Source organism: Anas acuta, chromosome 13 (genome assembly GCF_963932015.1).
Source record: "Anas acuta chromosome 13, bAnaAcu1.1, whole genome shotgun sequence".
Taxonomy (NCBI): Eukaryota; Metazoa; Chordata; class Aves; order Anseriformes; family Anatidae; genus Anas; species Anas acuta.
In genome coordinates, this window is record NC_088991.1 from 20,858,326 (window position 1) to 20,880,007 (window position 21,682).

At 61.7% G+C, this 21,682-nt stretch overlaps 1 protein-coding gene across 6 annotated transcripts in view; it reads right to left on the reverse strand.

Annotated features, from left to right (window-relative positions):
* STARD8 (StAR related lipid transfer domain containing 8) overlaps window positions 1-21,682 on the reverse strand; it is a 60,269-nt gene that overhangs the window by 4,281 nt on the left and 34,306 nt on the right. For 4 of the 6 annotated variants that reach the window (XM_068696674.1, XM_068696675.1, XM_068696680.1 and 1 more), the window contains 5 exons: window positions 8,156-8,227; window positions 5,952-6,033; window positions 3,497-3,560; window positions 1,320-2,704; window positions 238-411 (listed from right to left, as the gene is read on the reverse strand). In XM_068696674.1, the coding sequence (XP_068552775.1) occupies window positions 238-411; window positions 1,320-2,704; window positions 3,497-3,560; window positions 5,952-6,033; window positions 8,156-8,227 (1,777 nt within the window). Of the gene's footprint in view, window positions 1-237; window positions 412-1,319; window positions 2,705-3,496; window positions 3,561-5,951; window positions 6,034-8,155; window positions 8,228-9,596; window positions 9,898-16,138; window positions 16,758-21,682 lie in introns of those variants that run through there. The other 2 variants (XM_068696676.1, XM_068696678.1) reach the window with 2 other exon arrangements.

Consider the following 21,682-nt stretch of genomic DNA (forward strand, 5'->3'; position numbering starts at 1 on the left):
TTCTGAACAGGAGCCACAACAGCTTTTATTAAGCCAACATGATTTAGTGTTTGGCTTAGATAGAAAACCATCATCTCTTACATGGCTGTAACGTTTTCCAAGCTCCACAGGTGCCTGCAGCCGCCATGCAGAGCAAACAGAGCTTGGTTCCAGGTTTTTTCCCTCCCTCTCCATCACCTTCACACGGAGTTCACCACCCCTGGGGCCCCCCTCCCGGCCCCCTCCCCGCCAGCTCACCACGTCCAGGCCTGTTTGTGTGGCACGGAGTACTTCTCCATGATGGCCGTGAGCCGCAGCAGGGAGCACTTCTGCAGCAGGTTGAGCTGTGCCGAGGACTGGCGGTTGATCTCCAGCGAGGCAGAGTTCAGGCTGGGCCGGTGGGAGTTCTGGAAGCTGTGCCAGCGCAGCTTTCTGCAGGGTGGGAGGGCGTTGGAGAGGCTTTCCGTGGCACCCACTGCTTTGGGGACGGTGTGGGCACTCTGGTGGCCAGGCTAAGCCCAACACCAGCCCCAGAGCCACAGGTGCTGCTTCCTACCCCTCACAAACCCAGCACGAGAAGGTGCCAGGGCACAGACACAAAGAGAAACACTTTCTGTTGCCTCAGAGGAGTGCTCGTGCTGCCAGGCAGCGCTGCCCCAGCCAGCATCCTCCCCTTTGGGCAGAGCCGTGGGGCCGCATGGGCTCAGCCTGCGCCCACACCCAAGGGCTGTGCTGGGGCAGCCCCCCTGGGAGCTGCCGGGAGGGCAGGGGCTCGGGCAGACACAGGACCACCACGCAGAGCAACACCTCGGCCAAGGGACACCTCCAACACCCACTTTCTAAACAGCACACGACACCAACGAGGCAGTGCCCAGCACTAAAACCCTTCCCCAGTCTGTGCTGCTCTGGGAAGGCTCCTGCCCAGCGCCTACAGAGCATCCCTGAGCCCAGCAGGGCAGGGGGCACGTTCCCATCCCGTGAAAGCACCCACCCGTGTACCCATCCGTGCCCTGCCCGCAGGCACAGCCCCTCCAGCATCAGCCTAGCAGGGCTGAAAATCCACAGAACCCTGCAGCAGCTGGAGCTCCCTTTGGGAAAAGCGCAAAGGAGCACTAGAAAAAGAAAAATCATTCCAATCCATCCCATCCCATCCCATCCTACCCCAATCCCCATCACCATCCCATCCCATCTCATCCCATCTCATCCCATCCCATCCCCGTGCAGCCAGCAGAGTGCAGCAGCGCACCATGCCCGGCCCTGCTCGCCCCCCCCACGGCCTCCGTGTCCCTGCCTGGGGGCTGGTGACATGCGTGGGCTGCCCCCCGGGACCCCCCCGGTACCTGCAGGGCCTGGTGAGCGAGGCTCCCACGCCCGAGTCGCGGCGCTCCCGCATCTCCAGCTCCTCGGCCTCGTTGAGGGAGTTGCCTGTGCTGTCGAAGTCGCTGGCGGAGGTGCCGACATCGGACATGGAGCGCTCCTCGAAGTGCAGGTTGGAGGGGAAGGTGGGCTCCCCGCCCGAGTCCGTCTCCTCTTCCTCCTCCTCCTCTTCCTCCTCGTCCTCGCCCCCGTCCTCCCCGTCCAGGCCGGGGGAGATGGCCTTGTACCAGAGCTCCACTTTCTGCTGCAGCCCCCACATGTGCTGCAGGATGTCGTCCAGGTTCTGGTAGGTCACCTCCCCGTCCAACTTGGCGAGCTCCTCGGTGCTGCTGAGCTCGGGCACGTTGTCGTACACGCTCACCCGGCTGCCCAGGGAGCTGCAGGAGCCGCGGCGGCGGCAGGCGAAGCCCCGTGGGGAGGCCGAGCCCTCCCCGCTGCTGCTGCTGCCCCCTCCGCCCCCCGCCAGCCCCCCGGGCTCGCCCCCCGCCTTCCAGCCGGTCAGGGAGCTGCTGCCCAGGGGGCACAGGCTCTCGATGGAGAGGGATTTGGGGAAGGTGCCCGGCTTGTGGTCCCTGGGAACGTAGACCAGGCAATCCCCCCGGCACGCCGGCCGGGGCTGGCGCTCCCCAGCAGCCCAGGTGCCGCCGGCGCCCACGGCCGCCTCGTAGTCCTCCAGGTAGACCCCGGTGCGCTTCGACTCCGGGCTCCCCTTGCCCCTGCCCGAGCCTAGCAGGCGGTTAGTCCTGTACGACACCGAGAAGAAGTGCTTCTTGCTGTGGAAGGAGGCAGCAGCCCCTCTTTTAGGGGAGCTGCCCTTGGTGGCCGTGAGGTCCCCATTGCTCTTGGTGGAGTCCCAGCCTGGTTTGGCCATGCCACCACTGCTCGGGACGCCCTTCTCGTCCGGGCCAGCTTTCTCTTTGTCCTTCCTTCGCAGGGACTCGATCCTCTTCAGGAAGCTGCGAGACCTTCGCTTCTTCAGCTTCTCCTTGGGGCCCTCGCGGCCGGAGGGCGGCTCCACCAAGGAGCGGGCGCTGGAGCTGCGGCCGGGCTGGGCGATGGCGGCAGCATCGTGGGCAGGGGACAGCTCGGGTGGCGTGACCACGATGCCGGGGGTGCCGCTCGTGCTGCCCGTGCTGACGCTGCTGTGCAGGGACACGGCCTCCAGGTTGGTGCTGAGGTCGGTAAGGACGCTCTCGCGGCTGGACGCCTGCCGCATGGCGCAGTTGGGCACCTCGGAGGCCTGGGAGAGGACGTCGACGGAGCCCACGCGGGACCACCTCTTGCTTTCCCGCTGGAAAGCCCACCGGTTGCTGATGGCACACAGGTCCTCTTCCTCGGAGTCTTCATTCTGTGGGCAGTGGAGAAGAGGGGACGATCAGACCGGGGGGTCCCTCAGCCCCAGTACACCCCCAGCCAACCCGCTCCATCCCCTGCTGCCACGGGGCTCACGCAGAAGGAGGAATCGCTGTGCCCAGGCTCAAGAGCCACGTGGCGAGGGGAAGGTGCTATTTCTGTACTTCCCTGAGCAGCTCCCGGGCCCTGGCTCTGTATTGATAGCAGCATGACACGCCGCTGGTGTGCCCCAACGGGTGGCACGGTGCCCACGCACCCAGCAGAAACACTCAGCCCACGTGAGCCAGCGCAGACCGAAGTGTGCTGCCACGCACCCTGCTGCCACGCACCCTGCTGCCACGACCCCCACACCCCCACGCCAAGCCCCGCGGCCTCGCTGCTGCTGCAACAGCTGCGACCAGCCCCAGCCTCGCACACCCCAGCCCCTTCCCCCTCCGCTTCTTTGTGCTGCGGGGAAGGAGACCCGGACACGGGAACAATGCCCCGCGCTGCTGCCTTCCTGCCATTCTGCCTGGCAGCTGGGGGCCGCCGACACTGCGCAGGCGATGGTGGAGAAAGAGTGAGGGGTGGAGATGTGCCACAGCGGGGTCTCACCCAGCTCATAGTGTGACACAGACAGCACGGCACACACCACGCTGACACAGCCCCACATCCCCCGGCAGGGCAGGGAGCGCTGAGCAGTGCTCAGCAGCAGCCCAGGGGCAGTCCTGGTGCACCCTGGAGTTATTACAGACAGCAGGCTCGCTGCCCCCCAGCTGCGCACGTTCCCCTCGGGCCCAGGACTCACCTGTTTACGCTGAAAGTGGACTTCCAGCTTCATGGAGGCACATGTGTTCAGGGTCATCAGCCTCCTGCAAGGAAACAAGAGAGCTTTACCCGACTGTGGCTTCCTGCTCTGCCTGCACTGCTTTCCTTCTTTTCCTATTTTTTTTTCTATTTTTTGTCTCTGAGCTGCTGTTGTGCCTGGTCACCTGTCACCCCGCAGCTGCGGCTCCAGGGATGGGCCACGCAGAGCCTGGAGCAGCTCCAAGCCCGCTCCCAGCACAGAGCAGGGTCCCCAGATGGGCTCCCAAAGCTGCGCCCTCCTCCCGCAGAGATCTGGGGGCACTCTGCACCTCCTTCACCGAGTCCCAGTGAGCCCTTGGCACGGCAGCCGAGGGGTTTAAACCTCTCCAGCACACCGGTGGCACAAGCGCTTGGTCGCAGGCCAGCAGGGGTTGTGCAGGCAAACATCAGAGCGGCGCCCGCCGCCCACACACAGGCACCGGGACGTCCCGGCCGTGCCCCAGCACCCGCAGCCACCCCAGCCCCATGCGTGCTCTCCCACGGCAGCAGCCCCAGCACCAAAGGATGCCTGGCTCCCTCTGCTCATAGCACCCTTGGGTGCTGCCAGGGCCCCTCAGCAGCTGTCTCACCCCATCGCTGCGCACCACAGCTCTCCGGGGGCTCGTCCTGGGCTGTGAGCTGCCCCCACGGGTGGCTGCAGCGGGTGGTGGGAGCCCTGCAGCTCCAATGGTACTGCAAACGGCACCACAAGCACAACAGAACTGTTGTTCCAGCATGCAAACAACATTTCTGCACAGCTGATAAAAAAATACCTTAGGCACATTTGTACCAAAAATGTGGCCCGTGTGCCTTTCACGATCCTGCTGAAAACTCCTGAAGAGGAGCAGGCGGCAGCATCCTCACAGCGCTGCTCATCGCAGCTGCCTGGCTCCAGGACAGCGCTCGGACAGGGGCTGCAGGGAGCGACTGCTCGGGGCAGGAAGGTGACTTGGCAAAGCCGTGACCGCACAGCAAACCGCGATGGTGTGTGTGTGCTCTGCATCCAGCCTGTGCGCAGCTCAGGGCGAGGGTGACCCGGGTGTGCCTGGCGGCCACCTGAGGAGGTTCACCGCCTCCATAAGCAGCCCTGGAGGCAGCGTCTCCCTTATCCATGAGAGCAGGAGCCGGGGCTGGGACCGGGCTGGCCCCGCTGCCACCCCTCTGCCCTCCCGGCTGCGAGGGAGCGGCAGCGGCGAGGGGACCGCTGCCAGGAGCTGCGGGACGGGGATGACCTGCTGCAGGCCAGCAGGGCGCAACGACCTCCAAAATGCCTCCAGCCAGCCAGGGGAAGACAAAAGGGATGGGAAAGCCTGGGGACAGGTGCTCCCCCCAGCACCTCACAGCCCCCCAGCCTGAGCCCAGCTGGGAGAAGCCGAGCACAGACAGACAGACAGACAGATGGGGGTCCCTCCTGCTGGCTGTTTGCTCTTGATCACGGCAGCAGCATTTAGAGCTCATCTCCAAAATCCCACACTGCTCCCCTGCCATAAAACCATGCAGTGGCACCTCCCGGAGCTGTTCTCAGCCCTGCTGCTGCGAGGAGTGCGGCTCTGGTTGCTGGGATAGCTCACACCGCACAGCCCCGCCAGCAGGGCAACCGTCCCCCGGAGCAATCAACTGCGTGTGTATTCCAGGAACCACAGCGGGTCGGCCAGCACAGAAAGCCAGCAGTGCCAACCAGCTCCCGATGCAGCGCTGCTGAGCGCCCACAGCCCCTCACGACCTGCACAAAAGGTTCGCGAGTGGCGTGGCCTTTCCACGGAGCAGCTCTCCTTGCACAAACACTCAGCAAATCCCTCGCTGCGTGTTGCTCCCTGTCGCAGGTGGCATGTGCCTGGTGACCAAGTGCAAATCTGTCCCCAGCCACCATCTCACCCACGGGCACTTGGACCCGAATCTGGCTCACACCAACAGCCAAGATCCCTTCGCTGTGCCCAAGGTGCGGTGTCCCCCCTCCACTTCATTCTCAGAGATGTTATTTAGCACCTTGCAAGACAAAGCAACATGAAAGCGTGGGGCAGCCTGGCTCTCCTGATGACCACGCACATGAAGCATCGCCCAGAGCAGCCAGCGGGGAGCAGAGCACAGGCAGCTGGTGCAGCCAACCCTTTGCACCAGGGCTCAGTTTTACATCTCCCCCCTCACTGATCCGCGTTCAGCAGCGCTCCGCAGCCTGGAGGTACCCACACATAAAATTACAACACGGCCCAAAGGTTAAACAAAGAGCAGAACTCCCGGCTAACATCTGCCCTCCAGCCTCTCTGCATGCCCAGAGCACAGCGCGCTGTGGTTCCCCCAGCACCAGTCTGTCCCACACGACGGCCACGTGGCCGCACGACGCATCCACGGCCCCTGCAGGGCTGGGCGCAGGCACGGCACGGTGCCCGGGGGGTCAGCCGGCTGGGAGGGGGCTTTACCTGCAGAGGGATTTGAGGGAGTCCTGGTCCAGGAAGCTGTGGTCTCTCTTCACAGCGCCGATGTCAAGCGGGAACAGCGAGTCTGGGGAGGAAGGCGAGAGGAGGATGAGTGAGGCAGGGAGCCCCTGCGGCCCCACAGGCACTGCCTGCTTCTGGCACGGGCTCTCGGAGAGCAGCCGCCAGCACCCACCAGCCCCAGCAGGCCCTCACCTCGCCTCCCCAGGGACACGACCCCAATAATTCGCTGCCCAAGGCCCCGTGCAGCACCCAGCAGCAGCGGGCACAACATCTGGATCCCAGATCCAGGTCCACAAAGCAGAGGGAAGAGGGAGCTCAGTGGAGATGCTGCTGCTGCTGTGGAGAAGACCTGTGGCCTCAGCCCAGGGTGGTTTTTGGAGAGCAGCCACATTCCAAACACTACTCAAGGGAGATCTTGGCACCCATAAAACACCACTTGGCCTGTATACTGACCCCTTGCTCCCTCAGGCTCCCTTTGCCCACTAATCCACCAGGGTGAGGAAAGCCCCTGGGGAGCTGAGAGCTGCTAAGGGGTCCCTGAGCGTGGAGGAAGCCGCAGCAGCAGGGTGCTGCCGCAGTTCCAGATCCCCTGGGCAGCAGCTAGAGGACCAAGGAAAGGCTCTGCATGCTCAGAGCCCCTGGGCAGTGCACTTTTTGTAAGCTAAGGGGGGTGGCGAGGTGCCCAAGGGCCTCCATGCAGTTCCCTGCTCCTCTCCACGCAGACCCAGAAAGCTCTGCTGGGACCAGCTGCTCTGGACCTGGACAATTAACCACGAGTCCACGTCTGGTTGTTAATGAAGCTATTGAGCCTAATTACCAAGGGATGCTGAGCCCTGCCAGCTGGGGAGAAGAAGAGAATGAAACAGTTCTAGGATGTGGAAAGTCTTGCTCAGGGAGGCTGGGGCCAGGCTGCTTCATTCGCAGCTGCAGCAGCGCCCCGAGCTGGGGCTCACCTGCAGGAGCTGGGCAGCCCGTGCATGGGGAGCTGCCCCGAAATAGCAAGCAGAGCCGAGGGGGCAGCCGGGAAAGCCATCACCCAGGGGGCCGGAGCGTGGCTCTGCTGGAAGGGGTGGGGGCGGTGGAAGCGGGCGAACAATGGCTGGCGGCGCTCCCCCCGCAGCCGGGCTTCCACCTATTGTCCTGCCGGGGCCAGGCTGCAAGCGCTGCTTCGGCCCCGTCCCAGCAGGGACTGTGTGCCCACCGGGCTCGGAGCAAGCACAGCTGGGCAGACGAGCTGCAGAAGAGGTATTTGCAAAGTGCCCTCGAGGGGGTGGAGGTGGGACCTGGCCCCTCCAAACACCGTCCTGCTGGGCACGGGCACGGAGTGCTGCGTGTGCAGGGAGCACAGGCATCGCTGCCAGGGCAGGGCAGCAGCCTCGGGGATGTGTCAGGAGTGAAGGAGGAAGGAAATGTCCCTTCCCCGCGTTCCCTACCCCGTCTGCCCGTGCTGTGTGCTCCCACCCCCTGCGAGCATCCCTAAGCTGCTCGGGCATGGTCGCAGCCCAGTGCCTGCCCTGCCCGGGTGCCCTGGGAGCTTCTTCGCAGCCCTGCCCGAAGGGAAAAGGTTCAGGAATGCAGGGAAGTTAACAGCATGGCTGGTTCTCCGCACCACAACCTGCTCTGAAGGCTTAACGTTTTAACGAATAACCATGTAATTAGTAAGCAATCCCCGCCGTCCTGCCCTCTCCCAGCGCTCCGTGACCTCCCCTGCAGCCACCCCTGGCACTCAGGCGATACACAACCAAGCCCACCTGCAGGATGGGGACTTTCTGCTCATCGCCGCTGGATGGAGAGCTGTGACAGGCAGGGCGTGCTGGGGGCCCTGAAGACATCCCCGGGCCAGGTCCAGCCGCCAGGAGCCCAGACCTGGCTGTTTGGAGCTGTGCTGGCTGTTGGCCTGCTGCAGGGCGAGGAGCAGGGCTGCCGGGCTGCTCCCCCCCTCATCTGCAGCAGCAGAGCAGCGAGGGGCTGTGGGTGCCCTGCTCAGGAGCGCTGCCCCCATCCCACAGCCCCCCACCCCCAAGCTCTGCGCCCCTGCCCGGGTTGGACCCGAGCCCCCGGGGGGCAGCAGGATGACGGAGGTGCTGCCCCTCGCCGTGTACTGCTGCACGTCCAGCCTCCGGACCCCACACCACAAACACGGCTGGGCTGTCCCCAAACCCAGCAGAGGAGGAAGCAGCTCTCACCTTCATAGAGCTGCGCATACTGCGGGAATCCTGCCGCTCGCAGCCAGTCGCAAGCTTTCTTGGCTTCGATTTCTGAAACAAAGCAAAGAGACGGCCTGAGCATCGCGCCAGCAAAGGGGATGCTGCACCGAGAGCTCTGCACACCAGGAGCACTCCAGTGTCACCTGCGCCCATCTTTCACGTGCACAAACCCAAAGAAATGACCGACTGCGAGGCAGCGAGGCCGGGGAGCAGCTCGTGTGCCTGGGGGGGACACCACACTGGGGGGGCACCGCGCCGGGCACGGGGCAGGCTCACAGCCCATGGCCACGCAGGACGGCACAGCAGGAGCTGCTCGGCCATGGACACCCCACTAGCACAGGACAAAGGGGACATGGCACAAGAGTGACAGACCCACGAGACAGTTGTAACCTCCTGAGAATGGGATCACACAATCACAGGGTGGTTGGGGCTGGATAAGACCTTGAAGACCAGGTAATCCCACCCCCTGCCCAAATCCCACCCAGCACCGCCAGGGCTGGGGCACCCACAGCTGCTCTGGGCGGCCTGGGACAGGGCCTCAGCGCCCTCAGAGGGAGGAATTTCTTCCTCATATCTAACCGAAATCTGCCCCGTCTTACCCTTTGCCCTATCAACGTCCTACCACTGCTCCTTGAAACGTTTTGTTCCTACACCCGCCAAAGCAAAGGACGTGCTCTGTCAGGCAAGAGAGGAAGGTTTTTATTTTCACAACCAATTCAGAGCCCATCAAAGCTTGGGGCCGTTCACTTCGTGGGCCTTTTGCAAACATCCTCCAGAAAAGCCTGCCAGAGGAGCCTTCCATTTTCCCTCCCACTTCCCCCATCCCGACCACCCCCTTTTCTTCCCAGCCTGCTTTCCCCCTGGCCGCAGGGCGCCCTGCTCGGGGCTCGGCCCCGTCCCAGGCAGGGGAATTTCAGCGGTGCCGGGCCCAGCCGTGGCTGTGGCCGGCCAGGGGATGCAAGGAGCCCCCCTGGCTTTCTGCTGCCCCCTGCCCAGCCCGGTTCCCTCATGCACAGCCCAGCTATCCCCAGGGCGAGCCCGTCCGACTGCCAGCACCGTGTTCTGGGAAACTCCTCGGGTGTACGGGACCTGAGGGAGAGCAGCCCGCAGGCAAAGCAGGCGGAGGAAGCCAAAACCCTCGACCCAAATACTTGGGACGTTTTGGGGAGGAGGTTTGGAACGAGCATCCGAACGCGGGTCCAGGCTGCGCAGCTGCCCTTAGCTGCGTCCCGAGCCTCGTGGGAAGGGCAGGGCTGGGAGCCAGGACCCTCTGCAGCCCCCACAGAGCCCGAATCCCCCCCACCCGCAGGAAGAGATGGGTCTGGCACATCCACCCCCCGAAAGGGACAGCAGAGGGAAGGGAAGGGCAGCCGGGAGCAGAGCCGTGCGCCCTCCTGGCATGCCCTGGTGCCCCGCTTACCCCTTACAGCAGCGGGACCGAGCTGGTAGAAGAGCATGCCTGCGGTGCCGGACGGGTCTGCGCGGGGACATGCGGGAGCCACAGGACACCCAGCGCAGCCACAGGCAGCCTGCACCCGTGGGAGCCCCCGCACATCGCCCCGTGGATGTGGGGAGGCAGAGAGAGACGTTTTGGTGGTGCTGCCTTCAGTGCCTGTCCTCACGCTGCCTGTCCTCACCCCACTCTGGATCCACGCAGAGCCCAGGCGCCCGCCCTGCCCCAGCACGCAGGAGCCTCCCCGCCTCCAGCTGGCACAGAAAAGGTTTCCAAGTGTCCCCGTCCCGGACGGAGCCGGCTGCCGGCTTCCTCCTCCCACCACCCTTTCCACAGAAGTACTTTCCCAAGGAAGCACAGGAAAGGATCTTTCCGAGTCTCGATAAGAATGGGCAGAAAAACACTCATGCGAATGACACGCGCAGCTTGTGAATGGCCTGCGGGGACTCGGCGGCAGCAGCACCGTGGCCGGACGCCGTGACGGGGTCACCCATCACGAACCATGCCTGCGGGGCCATGGGGGCACGGGGCCGTGACCACCGCCACCCCACAGCTCTGGCACCAAAAGCACACCGCAGATACCGGGGGTGTAAAGCCAGAGCCCTGCCATCCTGGATGTCAGAGGCATCGGGGAGGGGAAGGAGGGCAGGCCGGATCCTGTTATTTTTAGATGGGTTTCCTAAGGGGTCTTACACAACCCTGCCCTCTCCCTGCATGCCTCCAGCTGTCGGTACCAGCAGCACCCCGACCTGCTGGCCAGCTCGCCCAGGTTTGACAGAGGAGTGAAGCCACACAGAGAGCTGCTGGCACCTTCCATGGACACAGCGGGCAGGTAGATGGGCAGCACGGTGCCAGCTCCCGCATCAGAGTGAGATGAGCCCTCAGCAAGCAGCCGGACATCCCCACGGGGGAACCCAGCACCACCACTCCCGCTGGATAAAGCTCCTGTTGGTGCACAGCACCTACAAGCCACCAGAGTCCCCCAGGCAAAGCTTCTGCCCTTTTCCAGCAGCTGCCGGGTGCCGTGGCCCAAGGCAGAGGCAGCACGGGCACCCTCCCCACCCCAACGCCCTGTCTCAACCACAGGGACCGGCAGCTGCCCCACACAGGTCCCAGGGACGAGGCTCCAGCAGCACGGGGGCTGCGCCCACTGCTGGGATGGGGCAGGGGAACAAAGGGATTTGGGAAGGAGATGGCAGCTGGGGCCGACTGCGTGTCCCAGCACCCTGCAGTGGGGAGCGGAAAGTGAAAATGAGGTAAGAGGCTCTCATTTTGCTAGTGAAAGTAGAAGAAAAGCACAACCTTTCCCCTCGCATCCAGTACCCAGCACAGTCCCTGCACCACGGCACTTCACACAGCTGCAGGTTTGGGGGCAGGAGGGGGGGCTGGAGGCTGGCGCCCCTCCCTCGAGTCCGCTGGGGACTCGGGTTCCCCATGCCATCACTGCCAGCCCCGGGAGGGGGCATGGATGGGCAGAAGGCCAGGAGATGCAGTACAAGGCCAGACAGGTCTAAAAGGAGCGAGCTGAATCACTGGAAGCAAACACAGTCACTGATAGGAAAAGCACTTCCCAGAACCCCGGCTCGGCACTTTCGCTTTAAAATAAATGAGAAAAAAGGGAGAAGCAACACCCCAGGACCGAGCCTCTCCGAGCAAGCTTCCAAATTCCCCGCAGAAAGCCCCACACACCCAATTAGTGAGTGAACAGAAAACCCCGCCATCGCATCGCCCCTGCATTACATCATGGAAAGCCAGGAAATCAGACGCGAGGGGAGCCGCCCCCGGCTGCTGTGCGCCAGCGCGGGAACCTCGCTGTGTGCGTGCGTGTTTTCTTTCCATCACACTTCAGAATAAACTGTTGCCTACAACACTGGATATGCAGGGGCTCAGCTTCTCTTCCTGGCTTGCAAGCGCAAGCCCTCGCCTATTTTTACAGGAATAACAGAAAATCCCAACACGCTTCCTAACCCAGGGGTCGGTGCCGCGGCCACTTAACCAAGCGAGGACCCGAAATGCCCACCTCATGCAGGAAACCCGCTGCCTACGCCTGCCAATGGTACCGGGGCCAGCAGCGGTGCCACTGAAGGCAGAGGATCCAGTTCTGCCTGCGGTGCCCAGCTCTGTGCCCAGCACCGGGTTTGGCACCACCCAAGCACAGCAGAGGGCCAGGTCCAGACCCCTCGGTCCCAAATGCCCGCATCCCTCCCCCCCAGTGAGGGCACAGCCCCAGGTCTGCTCACCCCAAAACAGCACAAGGGAAACAAAACAACGGGGTCACCCCATGGTCTCCCCCAGAGGCTTCACAGCGAGGGAGGCACACCGCAGGGATTGCAAAGCTGCAGGAGAGGGCACAGAGACAGGAATGAGAAGCTCGGCTGGACGCCGGCCCAGATGCGGTGGGTTTCCAAAATTAACCTCAGCACTGTGAAGAGGTCTCACAAGGTTTGGGAACTGCTGCCTGCTCTGTCACCAGCAAGGAGTTGTTCAGCCGCCTCCACCAGGCTCCGAGGAGCCCCGTGGCACCGCGTGGCCGAGCTGCAGCGGGGAGGTGACAGTGCGGTGGCACCGCCAGCCCCAGGTGGCTCCGGAGCCCTAGGGCTCGTGCCCTGGACATGTGCGTGGTGCGGGATGAGCCAGGGGAACTCCTTGGGGAACTGGCTGCCAGAGGTGACACAGAGGCACCATGCCCACGTGGCTGTGCCACCGTCCCCTCAGCCACGCCGGGACAGAGGCAGGGCTGTGCCCAGCGGGGTCGGGCCTGGGGAGGGAGAGGCCGTCCCAAAAGCACCCACGCAGCACCACAGGGGCACATCACCACAGCCACCAGCTGAGCCTGGGTCCCCTCCTGTAAGCGGGCAGGGGCTGGGGCTGGGAGCTGGGGGCTGCTGCTGGCTGGGCTGGAGGCTGAGCCCTGCGGCTGCACAAAGGCCAGGCTGTGTGTGAGCGAGGTGAGGCACCCGGTCCGGGGGCTGGAAGGCAACGTGGTCACTTCCTCCCCTCAGTGTAATTATAGCCACGCGCTCCCCACAGGCATTTCCACACCTCGGTGGCTTCTCGCACCTTTGTCTGCCCCAGGATTCCTCCTCGTGGCCCTTGGCTGCAGGCTGCACCCCGCAGAGCGCGGGGGGCCGGGGTTGGAGGCGCAGAGGCTGTCGCTGCAGAGCAGGTGTCTGGTGGGGACACGGGAAGGGATGGGGCACCCACGGGAACAGAAACAAAGGGCCAGGAAGGGCCAAGACCCTCACCCATCCTCCTCGCTCCCCCTGTGCTCCTCCAGCTGCTCTGAGCCCAGCAGCCCTGATTTGCTGCCTGCACAAATGCACATACACGTACAGGGGATAGAGAAGAGAGTTAAAAAGGAGGTGCTGGTGTGGCTGAAGCACCCAGCAGGACTGCAAGTGCTGCTTGTAGCGGTGACTGCACGGCACCAGCAGGAGCTGAATGCTTGCAGTTCGCCAGCCTTTGGCAAGCTAAGAACACCGAGCCACTCCTGCACAACTCGAAGGAGAGAGATGAAGGAAAAACACGGCACCCAGCTGGGCAGAATAAAACAGCAGCAGCCCTGCAGCAGCTCTCCACACTTCCCTCCACACACACACACAAACAATCCTGGACCAAACCCACCATGGGGCCAAGCAGCAGCCTGCAGGTGTGCAAACGCAGTAACGCACACAAGCATTTTCTGCAGCCTGTGCACTGTGCCAGGAGAGCAGAGCTGTGCCTCCTCCTAATTCAGGCCCCTGACAATCCAACCACTGGTTTATTGAGCATGTGTTGTCTGACACATGCCTGTCTTCGGGTGGCCGCGGTGTCTGGGTGATCTAACTCCTGATACTGGAAACCCAGAAGAGAAGCAAGATGGAAACAGCTACTTGGACGTTCAGCAGAACTAATCCTCCTTGCCCATCCTGTATCCCACCCTTTCTAAAATTGCACTGTTGTTTTCCTGTTGGTCATCCCACGGATCTCACGCGCGCTTTGTTTGGACTAGCGGACGCCGTCCCCGTGGCCGGGCTCTTCCAGAGACCCCCCCGATGGCGCTGGGGCACGGCGCCCGCCACGGAGGAGCCCCGTGATGCGTGTCTTTACCTTGACGAAAATAAGATTCCATTTTTCCACTGCTGGGAAGCCTTTCAGAGCCGGCCTCGCTGGCGAGATGTGCTTGCAGCCCGGTGCCACCTCTGGCACGCCGTCAGGCTGCGCCCAGGGAGCTGCGCCACGGCGCTGCTCTCGCCACAGCGCTGGCACCGAGTCAGAGACCCGGCACGAGCTGCCACTGAAGGCCAGCAGTCAGGGCACAGGGAAACTGCAGGCGTGCTCTGACGCCAGGAACTGGTAGCAGCTCAGCTCTCATCTTTGCAGAGCTCTCACCTCGGTAACGCAGCACCTGCAGCTGGTGCAGGTCTCTGACCCCAGGCAGTGCAACCTGCCGAAACCTCTCCTGCGCTGCGTGCCTGGGAGCTCTCCTCAGCTCCCTTGCTTCTAAGTACTACAAAATATTTATTTGCTTAAGACATGAAGGAATTCCTCCCTATTTCTGTGCATTCAGTTAGAAGAAACACCTGTCTCTGTTACCAGAGGAAGCCCACACGGGCTCCCTGCTGCCTTTTGGTGCTGCCCAGGAGCAGAACCCAGCATCGCGCAGCCCCTGGGGACAGAGCCTGGAGCCAGGGCTGGGCGGGCGCTGCCACAGCCCCGGCACAGGAGGAAACAGGCCCCGGGTTCTCAGCAGAGGCACAGGGCCTTACGTCAGGGCTCTTCTCTTTTTAAACGCCACTGTACAAAGATAAGCCAGAATCGAGTATTTCTCCAGCTGTGCACAATGCCCTGATACCTTTTCTGCCTGACTCCCTGGGCATCAGGTCCTGAAACGGGACCCTGAGGCCACCCTCCCCACCTGCCCGTGCCACGGGGTGCCGCTTGCTTTGGCCCAACCCTGTCTGTCCTCCAGTCCCTCCATCCTCCTACTGCATCTGCCCCGCGGGGAGCTGTGCCAGCCGAGGTGCCCAGCGATTCCGCACAGGTGCTGCGCGTGCTCCTTGGTCACTTGTGCATTATCCCACCACGCTCCAGGCATTTAACAGCATGCCCAGCACGGGCAGACAGCTGATGGCTGTACCACCCCTTAGCCTGCCCCCAGCACATGCAGGATTTAATTTACAAAACACAGGGTGTTTTCCCTGCTCCACAGCCTCACTTTGTGCGAAGCCCACCGGGACGGGCACAGCAAAGCCCATGTCGCTGCGCCCCGCTCCCCCTCGGCAGCGCCTGCTGGCACGCAGCTCCCAGGCCTCCTACAGCTCTTCCGGAGAAAACCGCAAATCAAGGCGTGAAACCAAAACTCAGGAACACAACTCCAAAACGCAGCCAAATAACGTTTCTCTTGCAAACACGGGCTGCATGAGCTGGGGCAGGACTCTCGCTCTGCCCATAGGAGCTCTCCCACCTGGAGCATTAAGGGATTAACAACAAGTCCCAGATCCCTCTTGCTGTCCAAAGCACATCAGCGCTGCGCTGAGACCCCAGCGGCATTGCTGGTGCATTGGTCACCGCACAGCTGCGCGGCAGTTCCCGGGCAGGAATTTCCATTTGCTGTGAGCGCGCATCCGTCCCCTCCCCGCCCCGCAGCTTGCCCTTCTCCGCGGCGAGGCTCTTTCCCTCTCCTCCCCCCTCCTTCCTGTCCTCCTCTCCTCTATCTGAAAGCTGCCTTTCAATGAGCAGGCGGCGCTGGGCCACCGAACGTCCCCGTGGCAGGGCTGGCACATCAGTGTGCCCCGGGGCTCCCGGCCAAAGTGGGCTCCCGACCCCGGGCACTCTCGCTGCCTGGCCGGGGCTGGGGGCAGCGCGCACAGCAGGGCATTTTGGCACGGCCTCAGGAAACAATCAAAGGTTCCTAAGAGCTGGCATGCCGCGGAGTCACAGCTTTCACCAGCTTGGCTGACTCGGTGAGAAATAAGCCCAAATATTAAAGAGGCTACAGATCTACTGTGTCTGCAGCATCTTAAGCAGGGAGCAGAGGGGTTGAAATGAAAGCCACACACTGCGTAACCGAAACCAGTCTGTGCTTTGTCGCATCCATTTCCCCTCTCCTTCCTATCGAGCACAACCGCACCCTAAATATTAGTGCCTTCATCTTATCAGGGGCTTGGGGCTCGCATCCGGGCGAGCAGCAGTGGCAGTGACTGCAGCCCCTCGCCCAGCACAGAAGCCACAGATCAGTTCAAGGAGAAAAAAATAAGAAAAGAAAAAAGGTAAAGGAAGATCTGTTCTGGTTTTCAAAACAGAAAGCTTAACAACAAAACAAATGGCACCTCCTAACCCTTCCCTCACCCTGCGGTGTAAAAGCCAAGGCAAACTAACTAACTGCAGAGGAAATGCTGTTTCCAAGAAATCTCTGACAAGGAAAAAGGTCATCCCACAGACTTTTCCATCTCCCCCTTTAAAGCATGTTTCTTGGCTGAAAGCTTCTACGGGATGAAAATACAGAGCTGGGGCACGAGCAGACTCACCATGGCAGAAGCTGTTAGTCCTGGCTTTGTTCATTGGAGACTGTGACTTAAATGCAGAGAGGAATATCAGCATGACCACTGCCCTCCTGGCCCCGCTTCAGCCACGCTGGGCACCATCCACGGGCAGCGAGAGGGCTCCTGGCCGAGGTCCTTCCCGGCGGCAGGCAGCTGGAGAGCTCCGACTTTTTCCATGCGGGCCTAGAGAACCCAGCTTCTAAAACCTGCCCTCACCGACCCGGCGGGTACGGAAAGCCGTCTAATTTCTCTTCAGCAACAAACAGGATATCTACGCCTGTGCAAAAGGCTGAACTGTTTAAATAGCAGGGGTGGGAGTAGGAGGGGGAGAGCGCACAGAAAGCTAAAGCGATAGCGCATATGCATGCATGCAGGCTGCTTAACTATTTCGAGCTCTCGGGAAGGGCTGCCGCAGGCCGGACAGACTGACTGCCCTCCCACGGTGACTCACGGACAGCAGCCGCCCTGCACAGGGGCGTTCCTGTCCCCTGCAGACAGCGGGCGTGGGGTGCCCGCAGTCTGGACGCCCTCCCCAGCAGGGCAGGCTGCAGCGTTCAGGTGCGATCAGAAAATGGAGCTGCTTCGGGTCGCCCACGTCGCTTCCTGCAGAGCCTCATTTCATGGGGACTGCACAGGGCCGGTGGGGAGGCGCGGTGCCGCCCTAACCCCATCGTGGCGGGGCTTCTGTCACACCGAGCGGCTGCTGGGGGCCAGTGGCTGGCAAACCGCAGAGCTGCGAGCTGCTCCCAGCCAGGCAGGAGCACGGCTGGATCCGGCCTTTCCTGCGGGAACCACGTCCTCTGGGAGAGCTGGCAGAATGGAAAGCGGGGCCCGGTGCCATCATAAACTTCCCGGTTCCTCAGGATATCAAAGGGGACCAGAAGCTTTGAAGACATGGTTGGTCAGGGACAAGAATGGCAGTACCTGCTATCCGAGATACATGGATTTGATTGCCAAATTTGCCAAATTCATGGTTTGTGCTCAACCCACCGGTGCTTCGCTTTGTCAGGGGAGCACACCTTCCCTTCATGCAGGCAGGACTCACACAGCCCCGTCAGGCCGGCTGCAGCTACGGGGAACAACGCGCTCCGAATAAGCAGCTTTGGACGACATGGGATTAGCCCCCATAATGAGAAGCACATTCTCTGTAACTGCACTCTCCTCGTTCAGCGCTTTTGGCACGATCCGTGTACAGAACGAGCTGCGAGATCCCCTCCTTGGAGCGGGACCTGGCAGGGGAGCCCCGGCCCGAAGTGCAGAAGGGGACAGCGAGGGAGCGGGCTGGCGGATCCACCCGAGGGCAGCCCTTGGCAGGGAGTGGGACGCAAAGACCCAAACGCGTGGCCACGAGGGCGTCCCGCTGACACCAGGGAATCGCTGCAGATGTGGAGGCGTCGCCGTGGCCATCCGAGTTACCAGTGACCATGTGCAAAATTTCCAGCACCACGGGAGGAGCCCGAAGACGCTTCCAAACGTGATCTCACGTCCCAGCGATGCAAGGAAGCCCCGGGCCTCAGCGGCAGCAACGCCACGGCCCTGCAGGGTGCTGTCAGGGAAGGTGGCGCGGCGGCTGCTGGGCCCAGCCCACCACACGGCCTACAGTAACGCCGCACAAGGATCCCACGAGCAGGTTAATGACATCTCCAAACCGAGAACAGGCACGTCCTGCCCGCTGCCACGGCCTCCCCTCAGCATGGGGACAGTGCTCCAGGTCTCCTCAGGAAGAGCCTCTTCCATCACGGCCCTGGCCGGACCTTCCTGTCGTTAACGCTCCTGTGGCGCCACAGAAGGAAACCAGACGGCAATTTCCAGTTGCAGCAAAAGGGCAGCGGCTGCCTCCCGGGTTTCCAGTCAGCCAGCATTTTTAGGTGGGAGAGAAGGGAGGAGAGAGCCTGTGCTGGCTGCACAGAGCTGGAGGAGACAGCCGGTGCAGTCCCCGTGCCTGGAGCAAACTGAAACGCTGCCCAGGAGAGGAGGCTGAGGGGGCTGCAGAACATCCCTGCCTCCCCTCGGCTTTCTGCCTTACACCCAGGTAACACGGAGCCAAGCCGTAAGGAACACACCTGAGCCCCACAGGCCTCCCTCTTCCCCACTCCCGCTCTTTCCCCATTGGGAGGGGATGATGGTGGGGCTGGGCTCCAAGCTCGAGGCTCCCTTTTCATTATGAAGCCAACAGGAGCTGCTGCGGAGCAAGCCAACAGACTTCTTGAGAAGTAGTTTTAAGGGATGTCACCGATTTGTGAAGAGACAAAGGAATATTTTTAAAAATACAGAAGTCTCCTTGCCAGGAATGTGGGGAATGTCAGGGAATATTACAAAACAGGATGTGAAAGCTGGCCTCGAGCGATGTTACGGACGCGTATGCTGACCTGACAGTCAGGACGCCGAATCCGGATGGAAGCAGAACCACGCACCTGCACTGGGAATTATGGACCCGGCCCACCTGGCCTGGTCCCATCAGCGTCCCACCAGAGGAGCCACCTCTGCCCGGCTCAGCTCTGCTCCCCTGCGCCCCAGCCACCCTGCCTGCAGCCCACACGCAGAGTAACCCCAGGCCCTTAATGCCCAACGTGGCATTTTCCAAGGAGCCGAAGCAAGCGAAGCCTGGTGGGACACGGCAAGGAGACAGCGCCCATCATGGCAGGGGGACCTGAGGATCCACGGAGGGCACAGCACTTACCTGTAGCTGAAGGACCAGGCTTAAACCCCCCACATCTCCTGTAAGCGATGGGAAGGGCTCCTCAGAGCTGGTTAAAATCACTCTCTCCTTCAGCTCTGCTAATTAGCCAAGCACTTCCCGGCCTTCTCAGGGTTTTACACGCAGACACACGCCCTCCTCGCACAGCTACCCAGGCTCAGGGGAAGTTATGACGCCAAATGCCTCAGACTGATTCCCGTGGCTGCAGACACAAGGTCAGAAATACAGGAAGACCTCCCTAGGGTCACGCCAAGGAGAAGCCCATGAGTTAGAAGACAGCAGGAAGCCCTAATTCAACACACCGGCCATTGGCGGGAGCAGCATTAGACAACAGAGGCCAGTTACTCGCAAATAAGCTCCTTTTGGCAGGAACAGACATGCTTTTCCCAGCTTCCCTTCCATCTGAAAGTCCCTGTTTAAGCAGAAGGAGATGTGTCACAGCAAGACCTACACGGGGCTTTTTTGCCTGGCTGAGTGCTGACCCCACTGCACAATGGCCCCGCTTGTGCTTGCAGCTGGAAGGGCAACAGCGAAGCGAGGAGCAGCTCATGGCAGACAAATCCCCCTCCTGATGAAGGGCTTACTCACGGGGACTGGAGAAAGTGGCTCCAGCCCACATTCGATGCTCCTCGGGGGTTACATGAGCAAAGCTTTGAAATCAAATAGTCACAGCAGGACCTTCACCTGCAGGGAGAATGGGAAGAGCCCTCCAGCAGAGCCCCCGCTGCAGCAGGCAGGTGGGCACGGTGCCGCAGCGCTGGGCAGAAACACAGAGGGAAAGGTTTTCGGAGCTGCTCAGGGCTCCTCGGCCAGCGGGCAGCCAGCCGGGAAGGGCACTCGGGCAGGGCTCAAAGTCCTCCTGAGTGCCCGAGCGTTGCGGAGCGAGGACCTTGGCAGCAATACCCACCTCTCCTGAGCCTCGGGGCAGCTCCCAGAGCGTGGAGCCTCCCCTTGCCACCTCAGCCCCGCTCATGGATGGCTTGCATGGAAGCACTTCAGTCACCTAAGCTTCCCCAGCATTCAACCTGTGCCTCTCAGAGCAATGCTTTAACACACTGACACCTCCTCAAGCCACGCTCGTTGCCATGCAGTCGTCCTTCTGTTGATGTTTCTCAGGAAGCCTTTGTCTTAAAAAAGCTTCTACCTCAGAGCTGCAGGCTAACGTCACTTGCGGTAAATCAATCAGCTCACTACTTTCTAGGACTCATCCGTGCCTATTTTTATGAGTAACTAATTTTTGACTCACACTCATTTTCTGAAGGGACTCAGAGCCCTTCATGCACACTGGGTTTTCACAAGTGGTTAGGAAACCGAGTGCTGAGCTGCCTTGAAACGTCTGCTGCACAAGTCTCTGCTCCTGTTCCTTTGCAAAAAGCCAGCCCCAGGGCTCCAGCACATCTTGCTCAGCCTCGACGGCAGCAGCACACCGACTGCAGCACCCTGCAGCACCCCACAGCACCCTGCAGCTCCCGTACCTCGCTCCTGTGCCGGACACCACACGATGCAGGAGGGACACGCGCTGTGCTGAGCGCCCGCTCCACTTGCCTGGGGGCACAGCCAGGCAGCCCCTCGGGACAAGCAGTGCCCTGTCCCCCCACACCGATGTGCACCCCAGCACCATCGGGTCCAGCAGAGCGTGCCCATGCTCCTTTTGCCTTATTTGCTCTCCTTTACGAGCCCTGCCCGCTGTCACTATTTTCCCCATCCGGATAAGGAGCCGTTACTGGATAAATCACATGTGGCAGCCCGCTGGGCTGGAGAGATAAGGCAGCAGGAACTGGGGCACCCGCAGCTGGCACCACGTCCCCCCAGCCGTCCCCAGACCCAGCAGCTCCGTGACAGAGGCGAATTTCAGCTCCCAGGCTCAGCGCCCTGGTCCAGTGCAGCAGGAGCCTCCTCTCCTCTGCCATGCCCCAGGCACGCTGCAGGGGACAACAGGGGCATGACGTGCAGCAGGGAGCTGGAAAAGAGATGTCCAAGGCCCTGTTGGGCCACCCGACACCCCAACTGGCTCAGGAGCCTGGCAAGGCGACAGAAGTGCCTCAATAACGCGCAGAGCACAGAATTGCACAGGATCCAGTTCTATCTGTCCTCACTGCCAGCAGCCGCTTACAAGCACAGCCCCTGCTGGGGGGGTGGCACACACGGCCGCAGAGCAGGAGATTTCACCATGTGAGGCAGCTGGGCAGGTGAGAGACTCTGCCAGTGCCGAGAGAAGCCCAAGGACATCTGAGATCACCGCCTCCGTGTTTAACGAGGAGATCGGGATCGTGGAGGCTTCAGGTCTCATGAGGCAGGACTGACCCAGAGCCAGGCGGGGCTCTCCCTGCCAAGGCAGATGTTGTTAATTCACCGTGCTTTCCTCCTCCCTATGGAGACGGAAGACGAAATGTCAGCGAACCTCATCAAACACAAATAACTTCAACTTCTGACCTTTTATCCTCTACCTTCCCTGACAGACTGCGGCCAGGGGACAGAGATGTGAGCGGTGAACCCCTTCCCCATGCGCCTGCGTGGTGGACCCCAGCCCACCGCAGCATGGGCGGCACCAGCCCAAAGCACAGCTCTGGCGGAGCAGGGAAGGGGCAGGGACCGTTGCACAAGCAGACAGCTAGCTCAGGGCTTAGCTGACAAGGGAGCAGGAAGGAAAAACATCAAACCGCAGCCCTCTGCCAAGTGATTGGCGCTGCTTCCGCCAGCAGCTCTGCAGAGCTTAATTAATGAGCAAACATCTGCAGCCCCACATCCCGTAAAGAACATTCACAAAAGCACGCTCCATTCATGCGAAGATAAAAAATAAATAATAATATAAAAAAAAAATCTCGGCTTTT